General features: G+C 41.6%; 1 protein-coding gene across 7 annotated transcripts in view; it reads right to left on the reverse strand.

Annotated features, from left to right (window-relative positions):
• Dora (zinc finger SWIM domain-containing dorado) overlaps positions 1 to 16,596 on the reverse strand; it is a 302,025-nt gene that overhangs the window by 152,190 nt on the left and 133,239 nt on the right. For all 7 annotated transcript variants that reach the window (XM_071666088.1, XM_071666070.1, XM_071666078.1 and 4 more), the window contains exon 17: positions 12,613 to 12,760. In XM_071666088.1, coding sequence (XP_071522189.1) covers positions 12,613 to 12,760 — 148 coding nt within the window. The remainder of the gene's footprint in view (positions 1 to 12,612; positions 12,761 to 16,596) is intronic.

The following is a 16,596-nucleotide window of genomic DNA, read 5'->3' on the forward strand; positions in this document are numbered from 1 at the left end:
TACAATGGCACTATGCACGCATTCCGCCAATCCTCAGGCACCTCACCATGAGACATACATACATTAAATAACCTTACCAACCAGTCAACAATACAGTCACCCCCTTTTTTAATAGATTCCACTGCAATATCATCCAAACCTGCTGCCTTGCCGGCTTTCATCTTCCGCAAAGCTTTTACTACCTCTTCTCTGTTTACCAGATCAATTTTCCTAACCCTCTCACTTTGCACACCACCTCGACCAAAACACCCTATATCTGCCACTCTATCATCAAACACATTTAACAAACCTTCAAAGTATTCACTCCATCTCCTTCTCACATCACCACTACTTGCTATCACCTCCCCATTAGCCCCCTTCACTGAAGTTCCCATTTGCTCCCTTGTCTTACGCACTTTATTTACCTCCTTCCAGAACATCTTTTATTCTCCCTAAAATTTAATGATACTCTCTCACCCCAACTCTCATTTGCCCTCTTTTTCACCTCTTGCACCTTTCTCTTGACCTCCTGTCTCTTTCTTTTATACATCTCCCACTCATTTGCATTTTTTCCCTGCAAAAATCGTCCAAATGCCTCTCTCTTCTCTTTCACTAATAATCTTACTTCTTCATCCCACCACTCACTACCCTTTCCAATCAACCCACCTCCCACGCTTCTCATACCACAAGCATCTTTTGCGCAAGCCATCACTGCTTCCCTAAATACACCCCATTCCTCCCCCATTCCCCTTGCCTCCTTTGTTCTCACCTTTTTCCATTCTGTACTCAGTCTCTCCTGGTACTTCCTCACACAAGTCTCCTTCCCAAGCTCACTTACTCTCACCACCCTCTTCACCCTAACATTCTCTCTTTTTTTCTGAAAACCCATACAAATCTTCACCCTCGCCTCCACAAGATAATGATCAGACATATCTCCAGTTGCACCTCTCAGCACATTAACATCCAAAAGTCTCTCTTTCGTGCGCCTGTCAATTAACACGTAATCCAATAACGCTCTCTGGCCATCTCTCCTACTTACATACGTATGATTATGTATATCTAACTTTTTAAACCAGGTTTTCCAAATCACCAGTCCTTTTTCAGCACATAAATCTCCAAGCTCTTCACCATTTCCATTTACAACACTGAACACCCCATGTATACCAATTATTCCCTCAACTGCCACATTACTTACCTATGCATTCAAATCACCCATCACTATAACCCAATCTTGTGCATCAAAACCACTAACACACTCATTCAGCTGCTCCCAAAACACTTGCCTCTCATGAGCTCATGAAAATCATATCTGCAGGTATATTCAAATTGTACATATGGTACACAACTACATAACAGTAGTAACTGTGAGACTGACTTGTTGGCAGAAACTTGACATGCTCCACCCAACTTTTTACTACACATAACCGCACAATAATGAATCTTGACCCCATAAAAAGAGGATCTGGAGAAAACATTTGAGAGGGTTGATAGAGTTGCTTTGTGGAAGGTCTTAAGAGTATATAGCGTGAGAGGTAAGTTGCTAGAAGCAGTGGAAAGTTTTTATCAAGGAGGTAAGGCATGTGTATGAGTAGGATGAGAGGAGAATCAATGGTTCCCAGAGAAGGTTGGTGTGCAGCAGGGGTGTGTTACATCTCCATGGTTTTTAATTTGTTTATGGATGGGGTTGTTAGGGAGGTAAATGGAAGAGCTTTGGAAAGAAGGGCAAGTATGCAGTCTGATGGGGATGAGAGGGCTTGGGAACTGAGTCAGTTGTTGTTCGTCAATTATCCGGCATTGGTAGCTCATTCAAGTGAGAAACTGCAGGAGATGGTGACTGAGTTTGGGAAAGTTTGTGACAGGAGGAAGTTGAGAGTAAATGTGAATAAAAGCAAGGTTATTAGGTTCAGCAGGGTTGAGGGACAAGATAGTTGGGATGTAAGTTTGAATGGAGAAAAATTGGAGGAAGTGAAGTGTTTTAGATATCACAGTGGACTTAGCAGCGAATGAAACCACGGAAGCAGTAGTGAGTCATAAGGTGGGGAGGGGGTTGAAGGTTCTAGGTGTGATGAAGAAAGTGTGGAAAGAGAGACCATTATCTTGGAGAGCAAAAATGGGTATGTCTCAAGGAATAGTAGTTCCAACAATATTATATGGTTGCGAGGCATGGGCTATAGATTGGGGTGTATGGAGGAGGGTGGATGTGTTGGAAATGAAATGTCTGAGGACAATATGTGGTGTGAGGTGGTTTGATCAAGTAAGTAATGAAAGGGTGAGAGAGATGTGTCATAATAAAAAGGATGTAGTTGAGAGAGAAAAGGGTGTGTTGAAATGGTTTGGACATATGGAGAGAATGAGTGAGGAGAGGTTGACAAAGAGGATATATGTGCGAGAGGTGGAGGGAACAAGAAGTGGGAGACCAAATTGTAGGTGGATGGATGGAGTGAAAAAGAATTTGAGCAATCAGAGTCTGAATATATAAGAGGGTGAGCGGCGTGCAAGGAACAGAGTGAACTGGAACAATGTGGCATACCAGGGTTAACGTGCTGTCAATGGACTGAACCAGGGCATGTGAAACATCTGGTGTAAACCATGGAAAGGTCTGTGGGGCCTGGATTTGGATAGGGAGCTGTGGTTTCAGTGCACTACACATGACAGCTAGAGACTGAGTGTGAATGAATGTGGCCTTTTTTGTCTGATTTCCTGGTGTTACCTTACTGAAGTCAAGGGGTAGCAATGCTATTTCCTGTGGGGCTGAATGGTGCCAGGAATTGATGAAGGCAAGCAAGTATGTACGCAAATACGAGTATGTATGTGTGTATATATGTATATGTCTGGGTATGTGTATGTACACATATGTATATGTGTATATGTTATATATGTAAACATATATATGTTGATATATATGTATATGTATATGTATACATATATGGGCTATGGATAGAGTTGTGCGGAGGAGGGTGGATGTGCTGGAAATGAGATGTTTGAGGACAATATGTGGTGTGAGGTGGTTTGATCGAGTAAGTAATGTAAGGGTAAGAGAGATGTGTAGAAATAAAAAGAGCATGGTTGAGAGAGCAGAAGAGGGTGTCTTGAAATGGTTTGGGCACATGGAGAGAATGAGTGAGGAAAGATTGACCAAGAGGATATATGTGTCGGAGGTGGAGGGAACGAGGAGAAGTGGGAGACCAAATTGGAGGTGGAAATATGGAGTGAAAAAGATTTTGAGTGATCGCGGCCTGAACATGCAGGAGGGTGAAAGGCGGACAAGGAATAGAGTGAACTGGATCGATGTGGTATACCGGGGTCGATGTGCTGTCAATGGATTGAATCAGGGCATGTGAAGCGTCTGGGGTAAACCATGGAAAGTTCTGTGGGGCCTGGATGTGGAAAGGGAGCTGTGGTTTCGGGCATTATTACATGACAGCTAGAGACTGAGTGTGAACGAATGGGGCCTTTGTTGTCTTTTCCTAGCGCTACCTCGCACACATGAGGGGGGAGGGGGATGTTATTCCACGTGTGGCGAGGTGGCGATGGAAATAAATAAAGGCAGACAGTATGAATTATGTACATGTGTATATATGTATATGTCTGTGTGTGTATATATATGTGTACATTGAGATGTATAGGTATGTATATTTGCGTGTGTGGACGTGTATGTATATACATGTGTATGGGGGTGGGTTGGGCCATTTCTTTTGTCTGTTTCCTTGCGCTACCTCGCAAACACGGGAGACAGCGACAAAGCAAAATAGAAAAAATGAGTGATGTAGTATGTCTGAGGAAAGAAAACTGGGTGTTCTGGCTCTGAGTGAAACGAAGTTCAAGGGTAAAGGGGAAGAATGTTTTGGAAAAGTCTTAGGAGTAAAGTCAGGGGTTAGTGAGAGGACAAGATCTAAGGAAGGAGTAGCATTACTCCTGAAGCAGGAGCTGTGGGAGTGTGTGATAGAGTGTAAGAAAGTAAATTCTAGATTAATGTAGGTAATACTGAGAGTGGATGGAGAGAGATGGGTGATTATTGGTGTTTATGTAACTGGTTATGAGAAGAAAGATCATGGGAGGCAAGTGTTTTGGGAGCAGCTGAGTGAGTGTGTCAGCAGCTTTGATGCATGAGACCAGGTATTAGTGATGGTTGATTTAAATGCAAAGGTGAATAATTAGGCAGTTGAGAGTTAATTGGTGCACATGAGGTATTCAGTGTTGTGAATGGATATAGTAAAGAGCTTATGGATTCTTGTGCTGAAAAGACTGGTGACTAGGAATACCTGGTTTAAAAAGAGAGAGTAAGCGAGATGGTCAACGGGCATTATTGGATTATGTGTTAATTGATAGGCATGTAAAAGAGAGACTTCTGGATGTTAATAAGCTGAAAGGGGTAAGTAGGGATGTCTGATCACTTGTGGAGGTAAAGGTGAAGATTTGTAGAGGTTTTCAGAAAAGAAGAGAGAATGTTTGGGAGAAGAGGGTGGTGAGAGTAAGTGAGCTTGGAAAGGACACTTGTATGAGAAAGTACCAGGAGAGATTGAGTGTCCAATTGTTAAAGGTGAGAGCAAATGAAGTGAGGGGGTGGGTGAGAAACTGGGTGAATTTAGGGAAGCTGTGATGGCATATACAAAAGATGCATGTGGCATGAGAAAGGTGGAGGTGGGCAGATTAGAAAGGGTAGTGAGTGGTGGGATGAAGTAAAGTTGTTAGTGAAAGAGAAAAGAGATGCATTTGGACAATGTTTACTAGGAAAAAATGCAAATGACTGGGAGATGTATTAAAAAAAGCAGCAGGAGGTCAAGTGGAAGGTGCAAGGATTAAAAAAAGAGGGCAAATGAGAGCTGGGGTGAGAAAGTATCATTAAACTTTAGGGTGAATAATGTTCATATGACAAAGAGAACAAATGGGAACATCAGTGAAGGGGATAAGGTGGGAAGTAATAGGTATGTTTGAAAGAATAGTGGTTCCAACAATATTATATGGTTGCGAGGCAGGGGCTATAGACAGGGTTGTATGGAGGAGGGTGGATGTGTTGGAAATGAAACGTTTGAGGACAATATGTGGTGTGAGGTGGTTTCATTAAGTTATGAAAGGGTAAGAGAAATGTGTGGAAATAAAGACAGTGGTTGAGAGAGCAGATGAGAGGGTGTTGAAATGGTTTGGACACATGAGAGAATGAGGGAGGAAAGATTGACAAAGAGGATATATGTGTCAGAGGTGAAGGGAACAAGGAGAAGCGGGAGACCTAATTGGAGGTGGAAGGATGGAATGAAAAATATTTTGAGTGATCGGGGCCAGAACATGCAGGAGGGTGAAAGGCTTGCAAGGAACAGAGTGAATTGGAATGATGGGGTATATCGGGGTCAACATGCTGTCAATAGAATGAATCAGGGTATGTGAAGTGTCTGGTGTAAACCATGGAAAGGTCTGTGGGGCCTGGATGTGGATAGAGAGCTGTGGTTTCAGTGCATTACACATGATAGCTAGAGACTGAGTGTGAACGAATGAGGCATTGCACATTCAAATGGCAGCTTGTCAGAGGTACTGCCACAACTGCAGCTCATTACCCATGATAAATGCTGCTGAATAACAAACAAAATTAATTCCTACATTTATTTATTTGCTTTATCGCTGTCTCCCGCGTTAGCGAGGTAGCGCAAGGAAACAGACGAAAGAACGGCCCATCCCACCCACATACACATGTATATACATACACGTCCACACACGCAAATATACATACCTATACATCTCAATGTATACATATATATACACACACAGACATATACATATATACACATGTAAATAATTCATACTGTCTGCCTTTATTCATTCCCATCGCCACCTCGCCACACATGGAATAACAATCCCCTCCCCCTTCATGTGTGCGAGGTAGCGCTAGGAAACGACAACAAAGGCCACATTCGTTCACACTCAGTCTCTAGCTGTCATGTAATAATGCACTGAAACCACAGCTCCCTTTCCACATCCAGGCCCCACAGAACTTTCCAGGGTTGACCCCAGACGCTTCACATGCACTGGTTCAATCCATTGACAGCACGTTGACCCCGGTATACCACATCGTTCCAATTCACTCTATTCCTTACACACCTTTCACCCTCCTGCATGTTCAGGCCCCGATCACTCAAAATCTTTTTCACTCCATCTTTCCACCTCCAATTTGGTCTCCTACTTCTCCTCGTTCCCTCCACCTCCAACACATATATCCTCTTGGTCAATCTTTCCTCACTCACTCTCTCCATGTGACCAATCATTTCAAAACACCCTCTTCTGCTCTCTCAACCACACTCTTTTAATTACTACACATCTCTTACCCTATGATTACTTACTCGATCAAACCACCTCACACCACATATTATCCTCAAACATCTCATTTCCAGCACATCCACCCTCCTGCGCACAACTCTATCCATAGCCCACGCCTCGCAACCATACAACATTGTTGGAACCACTATTCCTTCAAACATACCCATTTTTGCTTTCCAAGATAATGTTCTCGACTTCCACACATTCTTCAAGGCTCCCAGGATTTTCGCCCCCTCCCCCACCCTATGATTCACTTCCGCTTCCATGGTTCCATCCGCTGCCAGATCCACTCCCAGATATCTAAAACACTTTACTTCCTCCAGTTTTTCTCCATTCAAACTTATCTCCCAATTGACTTGACCCTCAACCCTACTGTACCTAATGACCTTGCTCTTATTCACATTTACTCTTAACTTTCTTCTTTCACACACTTTACCAAACTCAGTCACCAGCTTCTGCAGTTTCTCACATGAATCAACCACCAGCGCTGTATCATCAGCGAACAACAACTGACTCACTTCCCATGCTCTCTCATCCACAACAGACTTCATACTTGCCCCTCTTTCCAAAACTCTTGCATTTACCTCCCTAACAACCCCATCCATTTTCCTCTCTTCCTACACGTACACATGCCTTACATCCTCGATAAAAACTTTTCACTGCTTCTAACAACTTGCCTCCCAAAGCATATATTCTTAATACCTTCCACAAAGCATCTCTATCAACTCTATCATATGCCTTTCCAGATCCATAAATGCTACATACAAATCCATTTGCTTTCCTAAGTATTTCTCACATACATTCTTCAAAGCAAACACCTGATCCACACATCCTCTACCACTTCAAAAACCACACTGCTCTTCCCCAATCTGATGCTCTGTACATGCCTTCACCCTCTCAATCAATACCCTCCCATATAATTTACCAGGAATACTCAACAAACTTATACCTCTGTAATTTGATATTTTTTATTTATTTTGCTTTGTCGCTGTCTCCCACGTTAGCAAGGCAGCACAAGGAAACAGACGAAAAAATGGCCCAACCCACCCACATACACATGTATATACATACACGTCCACACACGCAAATATACATACCTATACATCTCAATGTATACATACATATACACATACAGACATATACATATATACACATATACATAATTCATACTGTCTGCCTTTATCTATTCCCATCGCCACCCCACCACACATGAAATAACAACCCCCTTCCCCCTCATGTGCGCGATGTAGCGCTAAGAAAAGACAACAAAGGCCACATTCGTTCACACTCAGTCTCTAGCTGTCATGTAATAATGCACCGAAACCACAGCTCCCTTTCCACATCCAGGCCCCATAGAACTTTCCATGGTTCATCCCAGACGCTTCACATGCCCTGGTTCAATCCATTGAAAGCACATCGACCCCGGTATACCACATCGTTCCAATTCACTCTATTCCTTGCACGCCTTTCACCGTCCTGCATGTTCAGGCCCCGATCACTCAAAATTTTTTTCACTCCATCTTTCCACCTCCAATTTGGTCTTCCACTTCTCCTTGTTCCCTCCACCTCTGATACTTTAGTATTTTCAAAATATGCCACTTTACACAGATATGTAAAAAAAACTTTGCCTGCCTTTAATGGATTAATACCCGCATGACAAGATGAAAGCAAAAGATTTCACATTTCTGGATTTCCAAAAAACATTTGACAAAGTTGCCACATTAACTTGATGCATAAAGTCCAGACCCTGGTTGAACAGGGAACTGGACAGACGCTTGGTTATATGATGGGAGGCAAAGAATTATTATAAATGATGAATCATCACCGTGATCACCCATTACTAGTGGGGTACCCCAGAGGTCTGTCCTTGAGCCTATACTTTTCATCATTTATATTAACGAAATACTTGTAGTGCTGAATAACTCATTAGCGTCCAAATCTGAAGATGACACAATGATCAGCAAAGTCATTTTAAATGATGATATGCTAAAATTATACAGAGGGTCTACATAAATTTGCTGAATGGTTAAAAAATAGTAAATACCATTTAATGTCAAAAAATGTCTCCTGTTGCATGTAAGAAACCTCAACAAAAAATTTAATCATGAACTGATGAGCCAAAAGATAAAGGGCATCCTTTGTGCGAGGGATCTAGGGGTCATTGTCTTCAATGTCTTCAAATTCTCCCAGCATTGTAAAGAAGATGCCAAGAAAGCAAACGGAATGTTAAGATTCATTAACAGAAACATTACATACAAAGCAAGGATGTGATGCAGCCATGACATCCAAGTATAGATATACCTCATCTCAAATGTGCAGTGCAATTTTGGTCCCCCCACTTAAGCAAGGATATTCTTAGATAGGAAGTAGCCCAACAACTAAATCTATACCTTCCTTGCATTACAAACCACATGAGGACAGACTAAGAGAACTGAATTTGTTGTCCATTGGCAAGAGATGGCTCCAAGGCAAATCAATAGAATGTCTTAAAATACTTAAAACATTCAATAATGTCGATACTGAAAATTTCTTTGCAGTCACACCAACACAACCAAAGAGTGATAATGAACTAAAACAGTTAATCTGGATTGCATAGAATATATCTTCAACAAGATTATCTATGTGCGGAATAAGCTTCCAGGAAATGTTGTTCAGATCAACAATGTGAATGTCCTTAAAATTAAGATTGGTCATTATCTGTCACTCTTTAAATCAATCATCATAACATTATGGCATATTGTGATATGTTCTCAACCACTGATCTCACCCTGGCCATGCTATGGTAACACAGAAACATTGATTAACCTGTATCGTTTGCTCTAAGGGAAGAAGAAAGAATTTTTGTATTATCCTTCCACATCAGGAGCAATATAAACATGGTGAGTCACAAGGCTGAAGCTTATCCTTACAATTGTCTTTATGACAAAAAAGGGATGTATGTTGTTGGAGATGGGATGAATGACATATTCACTTTCATTTTACCTTCTACCTTTCCTATACAAATTTTCTTCAGGCATATCAATCCTGCACAGTACTTTTTCTCCGTTTTCCACATGGCATGTTGCCAGAGGTAGAGAAGGGCAGTGACAGCCTTTGCTTTGCTATCCTTTTCTTCTACTGCTTTTAAGTGGACTGCATTATCTCTTTATAAGTAACGTTAAGATCACGCCACATCACTTGGACTCTGAGTCTGTATGGACTGTGTATCTGTGTAACTACTGACCTCTTCCTGCTTTCTTTTGTGCTTGTCCTACTCACTCGTACTTCTTCCCAGGAAGTAACACCCATATATCTCTTTTTTCTCTATCATTAGGAACTTTACTTCATCATTCCACAATTCACAAGCCTTTCTCACCTGCCCACCTCCAGCATAACAAACATGCATAACATGCATTATTACCACAAAACATCTGACCTTACATCTACATTTCATTCTCTTCCTGCTCCTCTCCCTTCCAGAAACACAAGACTCATTATGTGCTTTCTAATAAGAGGTAATAACACAATATATGATGCAAGCAATTTTGGTTGTACATCCACCATAACAAAGGCTCATTGGATTGGCTACCTTGGGTATATGCAGCCACTTGCTATTGAACAATCACAATGCAGAGAGATCAATCACTTGCTACATTATTGCCATGAAGTGTACAAGTTTTAAAACTCCACCTTTTTTTTTTAAGTGTACATTCATTTTCTCATGGACAATGTTTATGCTCTGATGTCATCACCACTTGCCAAGAAGTGACTACTCTGGTGACTGATCACTTGCCAGTGCAATCACCTGATACTGTTGTGTGAAGTTTTCACGTCTATGTTATTAAATTTTTCAATAGTATTGTATATGTAAAACAGATGGTAGTGGGTGACCAGGATGTGAATGAAAGATGTAGGTCTACAAGATGTACAGTACTATTCCCTAATCGCCAGATAATAACCTCCTAACGTATCTTTCTCTTGCTATGTGTATAACAGATAAATATCAAAACAGAGTGTTTCCTATTAATATATCTGAATAGTTAATGTAATACCATCTCTGCTCAGATAACCCCTATGTAGTACCCCCTAACCTTCCTTCATGTTTTTAGTCCCGCAGACTTCTTTTATAGTAACATTTATTTACATGACAGTACTATGTTGATGATAATACATACATATAATAATTATATGGGAGGATATTGATTGAGAGGGTGAAGGCATGTACAGAGCATCAGATTGGGGAAGAGCAGTGTGGTTTCAGAAGTGGTAGAGGATGTGTGGATCAGGTGTTTGCTTTGAAGAATGTATGTGAGAAATACTTAGAAAAGCAAATGGATTTGTATGTAGCATTTATGGATCTGGAGAAGGCATATGATAGAGTTGATAGAGATGCTCTGTGGAAGGTATTAAGAATATATGGTGTGGGAGGCAAGTTGTTAGAAGCAGTGAAAAGTTTTTATCGAGGATGTAAGGCATGTGTACGTGAAGGAAGAGAGGAAAGTGATTGGTTCTCAGTGAATGTAGGTTTGCAGCAGGGGTGTGTGATGTCTCCATGGTTGTTTAATTTGTTTATGGATGGGGTTGTTAGAGAGGTGAATGCAAGAGTTTTGGAAAGAGGGGCAAGTATGAAGTCTGTTGTGGATGAGAGAGCTTGGGAAGTGAGTCAGTTGTTGTTCGCTGATGATACAGCGCTGGTGGCTGATTCATGTGAGAAACTGCAGAAGCTGGTGACTGAGTTTGGTAAAGTGTGTGAAAGAAGAAAGTTAAGAGTAAATGTGAATAAGAGCAAGGTTATTAGGTACAGTAGGGTTGAGGGTCAAGTCAATTGGGAGGTGAGTTTGAATGGAGAAAAACTGGAGGAAGTGAAGTGTTTTAGATATCTGGGAGTGGATCTGGCAGCGGATGGAACCATGGAAGCGGAAGTGGATCATAGGGTGGGGGAGGGGGCGAAAATTCTGGGAGCCTTGAAGAATGTGTGGAAGTCGAGAACATTATCTCGGAAAGCAAAAATGGGTATGTTTGAAGGAATAGTGGTTCCAACAATGTTGTATGGTTGCGAGGCGTGGGCTATGGATAGAGTTGTGTGCAGGAGGTTGGATGTGCTGGAAATGAGATGTATGAGGGCAATGTGTGGTGTGAGGTGGTTTGATCGAGTAAGTAACGTAAGGGTAAGAGAGATGTGTGGAAATAAAAAGAGCGTGGTTGAGAGAGCAGAAGAGGGTGTTTTGAAATGGTTTGGGCACATGGAGAGAATGAGTGAGGAAAGATTGACCAAGAGGATATATGTGTCGGAGGTGGAGGGAACGAGGAGAAGAGGGAGACCAAATTGGAGGTGGAAAGATGGAGTGAAAAAGATTTTGTGTGATCAGGGCCTGAACATGCAGGAGGGTGAAAGGAGGGCAAGGAATAGAGTGAATTGGAGCGATGTGGTATACCGGGGTTGACGTGCTGTCAGCGGATTGAATCAGGGCATGTGAGGCGTCTGGGGTAAACCATGGAAAACTGTGTAGGTATGTATATTTGCGTGTGTGGACGTATGTATATACATGTGTATGGGGGTGGGTTGGGCCATTTCTTTCGTCTGTTTCCTTGCGCTACCTCGCAAACGCAGGAGACAGCGACAAAGCAAAAAAAAAAAAAAAAAAAATGATAATAATAATGTAATACAATACTAGAAGTAAACAGTAAAATATAGGTAGGCCTATATGTTCTACTTCTATACTCATTATAAGCTAATGATGTAGCCTTCTTCTGTTATGTACATAACATGTGACTGTCAAAGGTTAAGAATGTTTTCCAGCCAAGTGTTTCTGACAAAAATATGTCTGAAAAGAAGGAAAAAGAAAAATGAGGTTATGGAGGATGAGGTGGAAGGATGGAGTGAAAGATGCTTCGAGTGAATGGGCAGGAACAAGCAGGGGGAAGTGATGTGTATGGGCACAGCAAACTGGAGTGAAAATGCATCCAGGTGGTGTCATGCTGTCAATGAGTTGAACCAGGGCATATGAAGCCATCTGGGATAACCAAGGAAAGATCTGGGGGTACTGTCTGTGGATAGGGGGCTATGATTTTGGTACATTATAAGTGACAGTACGAGAGTGGAACTGAGCAAATGAGACCATTCTCAATCTGCTCATGGCACTACATTGCTATGCAGGGATCAGCAAAAAATATGAAAAAGTATGGTGACTGAGCAAATGTAAGAAAAGACCAATGGTGTATTACTAAAGCACAAAGATGGAGTATTTTGAGAATGAATCATGCAGATATGAATGAATATATCAATAAATGAAGTCATTTCATTTCAAAACTTAGAGCAGAGTCATAAAAAAAAGTAAAAGGCCTTACTTGTTATCCATGAGACATGAGATGAGTATGTTCTTGAAAGCCAGTTGGGACTGACACAGTTATGAAGACCAAGAGCATATAGACCAATCTGAAATGCACACATGTGAAGTGGTCGATGAGGACCTCTGTGGTTCTGGGAACTGGTGGCCTGCAAAGAGAGAAAAAAAAATTGAATCAATGAGAATCAATTGTTTTGAGATAGTACAGTTACAAAAGAACTGCTCACAGAGTCTAGGCTAGACTGACAACTGAATGTAATAAATCTAACTTTGTTTACAACCAGATGCTATTAATCACCCAGGGAGAGAAAGAGTTACTGGTAAAAAGCCCTTACATTACCAGTCCAAGCCAAGTAATCTATGGGAGAGGTGGAAGGTATAAGTCTTCGGCTGACTCTCTCTAAGCTTACAAATGAGTCTCTAACCAAAATATATTTTCTGAACATAACTACATCCCAGATGAGAAAAAATTCTTCCCACGTATTCCCTGCATGTCGTAGAGGGTGATTAAAAGGGGAAAGAGCAGGGGGCTGGAAATCCTCCCCTCCTGTTTTTTTTACTTTTCTGAAAGAAGGAACAGAGAAGGGGGCCAAGAGAGGATATTCTCTCAAAGGCTCAGTCCTCTGTTCTTAACACTACTTCGCTAATGCGAGAAATGGTGAATAGTATTAGAAATAAAGAAAAAAAACAGGCAACCTCTTAATCCCTTAATGACATGACTCAAAAATCACCCTCGATCAGTCCTAAAGAAAAAAAAATCACTTTCCTTCCAGAACACATCAGCACCATGCATAATTAAAGTATGTACCCTAAAAACTAGTACACATTCTCTATGTTGGCTGGATAGTTGGTTAGTTGGGCTTTAAGCCTATCAACTGCCAGGCCACCACCTACAAAATCTTGCCACTTTCCTTAAGTATAAAAACATACTTCTATGACAACATACAATCTTACCGTCATTGGACTGGACCAGGGTATGTGAGGTGTCTGCCTCGCTGAAGTAGGGGGATGCTAATTCCTGTGTGGCAGGGTAGCGACAGGAATGGATGAAGGCAAGCAAGTATGAATATGTGGCATGAGGTGGTGTGATCGAGTAAGTAATGAAAGGGTAAGAGAGATGTGTGGTAATAAAAAGAGTGTGGTTGTAAGAGCAGAAGAGGGTGTATTGAAATGGTTTGGTCACATAATGAGTGAGGAAAGATTGACAAAGAGGATATATGTGTCAAGAGGTGGAGGGACGAAGGAGAAGAGGGAGACCAAATTAGAGGTGGATAAATGGAGTGAAAAAGATTTTGAGTGATCAGGCCCTGAACATACAGAAGGGTGAAAGGAATAGAGTGATCTGGAATGATATGGTATACCGGGGTCGACATGAGGTCAATGGATTGAACCATGGCACGTGAAGCATCTGGGGTAAACTACAGAAAAGTCTGTGGGACCTGGATGTGGAAAGGAAGCTGTAGTTTCAGTGCATTACACATGACAAATAGAGAATGAGTGTGAACGAATGAGGCCTTTTTTTTTTTTGTCTTTTCCTGGTTCTGCCTCACTGGAAGGGGGGGGGATGCTATTTTCATGTGTGGCTGGGAGGTGATGGGAATGGATGAAGGCAGCAAGTATGAATATGTACATTTGTATATATGTATATGTCTGTATGTATATATATGTATATGTTGAAAAATATATGTATGTATATGTGCGTATATGGGTGTATATATATATATATATATATATATATATATATATATATATATATATATATATATATATAGGGGATAGGGGAGAAAGAATACTTCCCACGTATTCCCTGCGTGTCGTAGAAGGCGACTAAAAGGGGAGGGAGCGGGGGGCTGGAAATCCTCCCCTCTCGTTTTTTTTAATTTTCCAAAAGAAGGAACAGAGAATTGGGCCAGGTGAGGGTATTCCCTCAAAGGCCCAGTCCTCTGTTCTTAACGCTACCTCGCTAATGCGGGAAATGGCGAATAGCTTGAAAGAAAAAAAGAAAATATATATATATATATATATATATATATAAATATATATATATATATATATATATATATATATATAGTGAAAGCTTTGCGGAAGATGAAAGCCGGCAAGGCAGCAGGTTTGGATGGTACTGCAGTGGAATTTATTAAAAAAGGGGGTGACTGTATTGTTGACTGGTTGGTAAGGTTATTTAATGTATGTATGATTCATGGTGAGGTGCCTGAGGATTGGCGGAATGCGTGCATAGTGCCATTGTACAAAGGCAAAGGGGATAAGAGTGAGTGGTCAAATTACAGAGGTATAAGTTTGTTGAGTATTCCTGGTAAATTATATGGGAGGGTATTGATTGAGAGGGTGAAGGCATGTACAGAGCATCAGATTGGGGAAGAGCAGTGTGGTTTCAGAAGTGGTAGAGGATGTGTGGATCAGGTGTTTGCTTTGAAGAATGTATGTGAGAAATACTTAGAAAAGCAAATGGATTTGTATGTAGCATTTATGGATCTGGAGAAGGCATATGATAGAGTTGATAGAGATGCTCTGTGGAAGGTATTAAGAATATATGGTGTGGGAGGAAAGTTGTTAGAAGCAGTGAAAAGTTTTTATCGAGGATGTAAGGCATGTGTACGTGTAGGAAGAGAGGAAAGTGATTGGTTCTCAGTGAATGTAGGTTTGCGGCAGGGGTGTGTGATGTCTCCATGGTTGTTTAATTTGTTTATGGATGGGGTTGTTAGGGAGGTAAATGTAAATTTCTTTCGTCTGTTTCCTTGCGCTACCTCGCAAACGCGGGAGACAGCGACAAAGTATAATAAATATAATATTATTTTTATATATTATTTTATTATACTTTGTCGCTGTCTCCCGCGTTTGCGAGGTAGCGCAAGGAAACAGACGAAAGAAATGGCCCAACCCCCCCCCATACACATGTATATACATACGTCCACACACGCAAATATACATACCTACACAGCTTTCCATGGTTTACCCCAGACGTTTCACATGCCCCGATTCAATCCACTGACAGCACGTCAACTCCGGTATACCACACCGCTCCAATTCACTCTATTCCTTGCCCTCCTTTCACCCTCCTGCATGTTCAGGCCCCGATCACACAAAATCCTTTTCACTCCATCTTTCCACCTCCCTAACAACCCCATCCATAAACAAATTAAACAACCATGGAGACATCACACACCCCTGCCGCAAACCTACATTCACTGAGAACCAATCACTTTCCTCTCTTCCTATATATATATTTTTTTTTTTGCTTTGTCGCTGTCTCCCGCGTTTGCGAGGTAGCGCAAGGAAACAGACAAAAGAAATGGCCCAACCCACCCCCATACACATGTATATACATACGTCCACACACGCAAATATACATACCTACACAGCTTTCCATGGTTTACCCCAGACGCTTCACATGCCTTGATTCAATCCACTGACAGCACGTCAACCCAGGTATACCACATCGCTCCAATTCACTCTATTCCTTGCCCTCCTTTCACCCTCCTGCATGTTCAGGCCCCGATCACACAAAATCTTTTTCACTCCATCTTTCCACCTCCAATTTGGTCTCCCTCTTCTCCTCGTTCCCTCCACCTCCGACACATATATCCTCTTGGTCAATCTTTCCTCACTCATTCTCTCCATGTGACCAAACCATTTCAAAACACCCTCTTCTGCTCTCTCAACCACGCTCTTTTTTATTTCCACATATCTCTCTTACCCTTACGTTACTTACTCGATCAAACCACCTCACACCACACATTGTCCTCAAACATCTCATTTCCAGCACATCCATCCTCCTGCGCACAACTCTATCCATAGTCCACGCCTCGCAACCATACAACATTGTTGGAACCACTATTCCTTCAAACATACCCATTTTTGCTTTCCGAGATAATGTTCTCGACTTCCACACATTCTTCAAGGCTCCCAGAATTTTCGCCCCCTCCCCCACCCTATGATCCACTTCCGCTTCCATGGTTCCATCCGC

This window comes from Panulirus ornatus, chromosome 1 (assembly GCF_036320965.1).
Source record: "Panulirus ornatus isolate Po-2019 chromosome 1, ASM3632096v1, whole genome shotgun sequence".
Lineage (NCBI taxonomy): Eukaryota > Metazoa > Arthropoda > Malacostraca > Decapoda > Palinuridae > Panulirus > Panulirus ornatus.